Below are 5475 nucleotides of genomic sequence, written 5' to 3' on the forward strand. Positions count from 1 at the left end.
GAGGAGGAGGAGGAGAGAGAAGAGATACGAGGAGGAGGGGAGGAGGAGAAAGGAGGAGGAGGAGAACAGAAGTGAAGTGAAGTGGGGATAGGAAGTTGTGAGATACGATCAGATCATGAAATTTCAACATGAGTAGAAAGATTCATGTGAGACATTGTATCAACAGAACCTTGAAGATTGAGCGTGAATGAACAGTAGCAAACCAAAGTCTCTTCGTGACTTGGATTCATGCGTTACTGAAATGATTTTGATTTCCAGGTGCTTCATATGGAATGTTATTATGAGACTTAGCACCCAATGAAAAGCAGCCAATGTTAATACAGTGGAATCAGAGGAGGTGACATAACCTGAAACAAAACAATGCCGAACAAGCAGCTCATAACTGGAAGAGACCTCAGCCGCAAAAGGGCCAGAGATAAGCAGAACGCTCTGGTCACCCGCGAGCAAACCAAGAAGCTCCTCGACGTCCTCGACCCCTTGACACCTCAGCGCATAAGGAACTTGGGGGAGCTGAGGGGGAGCTTGCCGTCTCGGAGGACGCTGCTTCACCTGCTGGAGGACCTGGTGACGCACTTGCGGGCCATGCCGGCGTCGTCTCGGGCGAGCAGGAAGGAGCGAAAGCCCGGCGTGTCGCTGGAGGAAGCGACGGCGAGAGTCATGTCGAGCCGGAGGGAGAGGATCGTGTCGGTGGAGCTACCGAGCTGGAGGATCAAGTGCGGGAGCGTGGGGCTAGAGGGGTACTACGTGCGATCGCCGCTACGGAGGCTGGTGAGAAGAAGGGACAGACACAAAGGAGGAGTAGAAGCGTGGGAGGGGGGAGGGTTGAGAAGGTGTCTGACGCGGAGCATGACTGTTGGGACAGGAAGGACAGTGCTTCCTCCATCTGGTCGAGAACGAGAGCCTGGACGTGCTACGAGCGGCTGGGCAGGCGGTGATGCGGGGCAAGGGGGTGGGGCCCTTCTTCGTAGACCTGCGGACGTTCTCGAGGGAGGGGATGGTGTGCTTGAACGTGATCAGGTGTCGGGTGATACCGGCGCATGTGTCGTGCAAGGGGGAAGGCGTGTTCGTACTGGAGGCACAGGAGGAGGCGGAGGTGAGGCACGCGTGGCCAGGAGATCTTGTAGGGAAGTTCTGCATGGTAGTACGGAGAGACCCGGGGACGTCGAACGCGTGCGCGTACGACATCGACCAGGCGCTGAGGGGGCTGGTATCAGAGAGCCGGTGAGAGCAAGGAGGAGGGACTTAGGGGAATGAGGTCACTTACACGTTGCATGTCAAGAGTTCCAATGATGGAGGCGCTGAAGGTGTTATCGACGGATCACGCGTCACAGAGCATCATGGAGAGAGTACGAGGAAGCATGCAGACCATAGGTTCGGCACTGACGGGGATCTTTGGTTATTTGGGAGGATGGCGTTTTGTGTTGTTGTCAATGTTCAGGATCAAGGAAGGAATGGTGTTGGGACTGAATCTATTTTCTCTTCTGTTTTGTAATGTGCTGTTGCTCTAGGACGAGCTTTCTTTGTGTGTATGGCCAAGGTGACAGACACGCACTTATCGCTGGGAATGGACGAGGAGAACAATTTCTACATCAACTTCCACATCCGGATGAGGCTGCCTCAGGTAGAAGGAGGAGGAGGAGGAGAAGGAGGAGGTGGAGGAGGAGGAGAAGGTGGTGGTGGAGGAGGAGGTGATATTGACTCACGGGAGTTGTTTGTCGCACAGCTTGTCGGAGGCTTCAAGTCGAACTGGAAAAGAGTCATGAAGCTTTCATTGAGCGGAGCCGCGACAGAGCTGAGCGATGAGAGTACGTGACGAAGGGAAGAAGCTTCTGTAGGATGACGAGAGCCCTGCAGACACGAAGGTCTATGGTTTCGTGGTCTCCAAAGTTGGAGAGGAGTCACTCTACACGACATTGTTGTACCTGCACTCGTCGACGGGGTATGCGATGTGCCATCACGACTCATGGACGAGGCGATCTGAGACGTGCTGGATGCAGAATCTGCTACTTCTCTCGGAGGTTCACGACCACGCCTATGGGGATACAGCAGAGTGTGCGGGTGAGGAGCTTGTGGTGGGTGAGGGGAGGGAGAGGAGTGACGGGGAGACGAGCAGGTGTTTCGAGACGGATCCGACGAGGTGAGAAATATTCGTTAGTCAGTCGGGACCGCGGGAGGGGACCGTAGATTGAGCCTGAAAGAGAACTGAGCTTGTTCTGACGCGGAATATTGCCAACTTTTCAGGAGGGTCCGAAGCGCTTTTACATCAACATGGTGAAGGTCGCCGAGGAGGACAGAAGCTTGCTAGCGTCTCTAGAGGAGTTGTAATAATACTGAGATAATTGACGGTGAGTGTGTAGAAATGATACAGAAGTTCAACTTCCGAAGTTCGACTGCGGAGCTTACATGATTTAAAGTCGGATCCGGCGCAACTTCCCAAAACAAAGATTTCAATCTGAAAAATCGACTCACTGCCGGGAGCGCAGGCCCAGGAGTATCACGACGTGGACTTCCTGTGACAAGGTCACGGGTGTTGAGCAAGTACCTTTGCATCCCTCAGCAAACAAGCACTGACTGGCACCCGGTGACCGGCGTTGAGTATCGGACTGCTCACTGACTGGGCCCGGCAGGATGCATTCGAGTATCCTCTTTATTGACTGAAAAAGAAACATCCTGAGGCGGAGGGGTAGCACGGTTGTACTGATGATAATGATAAGTAATACTTTGATCCCGTAAAATGGATATGGGGAAAAGTTTACGATGCAACTTTTAGTAGAATGAAGCGGCGACGGTGACCGAGGGCCGTAGGAGGAAGGAGAAGCAAAGAGTAGAGGAGGACTGTGACGAACAGAGAACAGCTCCTGAACCTGGCAACAGAGGAGACGACCACAGAATGGGGAGATGAAACCCTACAAAAATGCAAAGTTTACCATCACCACCGCTATGCGCATGCACACCAGTACTTACATGGCATAATTGTTTGCATCACCCACCCATTTTCCCTCTCCTTCCCCTTTCCTATTTTCCCTTCCTCCCTCCTTCTATCATTACACTGCCTCCCTCCCTCCTACTGCGCTCAGGCCAAGACAAGTCAAAAGTACTTCTGACACTGACATGACAGGTAGATATGGACCACTAGCACCTGCAAGCCCCGGCATGGAGCGCGGAAGAGGAAGAGACCTCGGCCGCAAGAAAGCGAGGGACAAGCAGAATGCTCTGGTCACCCGCGAGCAAACCAAGAAGCTCCTCGACGTCCTCGACCCCCTCATACCCCAGGGGGAGAGGAGCTTGGGCGAGCTGAGGGGGAGCTTGCCGTCTCGGAGGACGCTGCTGCACCTGCTGGAGGACCTGGTGACGCACTTGCGGGCCATGCCGGCGTCGTCTCGGGCGAGCAGGAAGGAGCGAAAGCCCGGCGTGTCGCTGGAGGAAGCGACGGCGAGGGTCATGTCGAGCCGGAGGGAGAGGATCGTGTCGGTGGAGCTACCGAGCTGGAGGATCAAGTGCGGGAGCGTGGGGCTAGAGGGGTACTACGTGCGATCGCCGCTGTGGAGGCTGGTAAGCAGAGGGAAGAGAGAGTACATGGGCGGAAGGCAGGAAGGGAAAGAAGATCAGCGTGGGGGAAGGAAGGAGGGATGCAGGGAAGGGGGTTGAGTAGGTGTCTGACGAGGCGCATGACTGTTGGGACAGGAAGGACAGTGCTTCCTCCATCTGGTCGAGAACGAGAGCCTGGACGTGCTACGAGCGGCTGGGCAGGCGGTGATGCGGGGGGAGGGGGTGGGGCCCTTCTTCGTAGACCTGCGGACGTTTTCGAGGGAGGGGATGGTGTGCTTGAACGTGATCAGGTGTCGGGTGATACCGGCGCATGTGTCGTGCATGGGGGAAGGCGTGTTCGTACTGGAGGCACAGGAGGAGGCGGAGGTGAGGCACGCGTGGCCAGGAGATCTTGTAGGGAAGTTCTGCATGGTAGTGCGGAGAGACCCGGGGACGTCGAACGCGTGCGCGTACGACATCGACCAGGCGCTGAGGGGGCTGGTATCAGAGAGCCGGTGAGGACAGGTAGTGGCGGTGAGATGGAGGTAATGGAGAGTGTTTCGTGCAGGGGCTTCATGATGGAGGCGCTGAAGGTGTTATCGACGGATCACGCGTCACAGAGCATCATGGAGAGAGTACGAGGAAGCATGCAGAGCCTTGGTGAGATAGAATCCCGGTTTGAAAGAGATTGTTTAGAGGGATTCAGTGCTCACTGGACGTGAACGGTTGTGTTGGATAGAATCAGGAAAAGTGCTGGGGGAGTTAGCAAACACACTCCGGGAGGGGACTGGGATCAAAAGACTGAATCAGGGATGTTTTTGCAGGGAGCTCCTTCGCAACGTACATGAGCAGGCTGGCAGACACCCATCTTTCACTGGGGATGGACGAGGAGAATAACCCTTTCGTCGATTACTACGTTCGGATGAGGCTGCCTCAGGTAGGAGGAGAAGGAGGAAGTGGAGGAGGAGGAGAAGGTGGTGGTGGAGGAGGAGGTGATCGTGACTCACGGGAGTTGTTTGTCGCACAGCTTGTCGGAGGCTTCAAGTCGAACTGGAAACGAGTCATGAAGATGGCGTATGATGGAGGCGAAACAGAGCTGGGCGATGAGAGTACGTGACGAAGGGAAGAAGCTTCTATGGGCTGACGAGCGCCCTGCAGACACCAACGTTCACGGGTTTGTACATAATCAGGGCGAGGAAGACTTGTTGAAAGTTACGATGCTATACCTGCACTCGTCGACGGGGTAGGGATGCACTCATGGACGAGGCGATCTGAGACGTGCTGGATGCAGAATCTGCTACTTCTCTCGGAGGTTCACGACCACGCCTATGGGAACGTTGCAGAGTGTGCGGGTGAGGAGCTTGTGGTGGTGTGAGGGGAGGGAGAGGAGTGACGGGGAGACGAGCAGGTGTTTCGAGACGGATCCGACGAGGTGAAGTGATGTTTGAAATAGCAGCTGAGAAAGGAGGAAGGGGAATGGGAGAGTGCCAGAGTGGAGGAAGAGAGAATGGGAGGGAGGAGATTGGCGTGAGAATGAAAGTTTTACGATGACAGGAGAGTCCAAGGCACTTTTACATCAACATGGTGAAGGTCGCCGAGGCAGATAGAAGCCTGCTAGCGTCTTTAGAAGACACTGAAAATTAAAAGGAATGATTGCTTTGATAAATGAATCTTTGCAGATTGTTGTACTTGCCTTTCTCTCAGGGATTGGGACGTCAACAGGAAAGAAAAGATTTTAGAAGTGCCGATGATGATTTCGGTGATAACAGAGAAGAGGATGATGGAGATGATGATGATGATGATGATGATAAGGATGATGATGATGATGATGATGATGATGATGTTGTTGTTGTTGTTGTTGTTGTTGTTGTTGTTGTTGTTGTTGATGATGATGGCGTGTTAGCGCGGTTCAGTTTCTAGCAGTGCAGCTGTGGTGCAGCTAGTGTT

The 5475-nt window shown here is 54.2% G+C and overlaps 2 protein-coding genes across 2 annotated transcripts; both read left to right on the forward strand.

Annotated features, from left to right (window-relative positions):
• Window positions 1–360: 360 nt before the first annotated feature.
• On the forward strand, window positions 361–2155 carry GUITHDRAFT_122858 (hypothetical protein; the record flags this gene model as incomplete). Its single annotated transcript, XM_005817858.1, has 8 exons — window positions 361–768; window positions 863–1221; window positions 1280–1371; window positions 1509–1621; window positions 1724–1805; window positions 1855–1939; window positions 1998–2058; window positions 2114–2155. The coding sequence occupies 8 exons, from the start codon at window positions 361–363 to the stop codon at window positions 2153–2155; spliced, it is 1242 nt and encodes a 413-aa protein (XP_005817915.1).
• Window positions 2156–3153: 998 nt separating this feature from the next.
• Window positions 3154–4969, forward strand: GUITHDRAFT_122859 (hypothetical protein; the record flags this gene model as incomplete). Its single annotated transcript, XM_005817859.1, has 9 exons — window positions 3154–3521; window positions 3685–3753; window positions 3840–4043; window positions 4097–4188; window positions 4353–4465; window positions 4556–4637; window positions 4687–4771; window positions 4820–4880; window positions 4937–4969. 9 exons carry the CDS (start codon window positions 3154–3156, stop codon window positions 4967–4969), a joined length of 1107 nt encoding a protein of 368 aa, XP_005817916.1.
• Window positions 4970–5475: the final 506 nt, after the last annotated feature.

The sequence above is a fragment of the Guillardia theta genome (genome assembly GCF_000315625.1).
Source record: "Guillardia theta CCMP2712 unplaced genomic scaffold GUITHscaffold_507, whole genome shotgun sequence".
Taxonomy (NCBI): domain Eukaryota; class Cryptophyceae; order Pyrenomonadales; family Geminigeraceae; genus Guillardia; species Guillardia theta.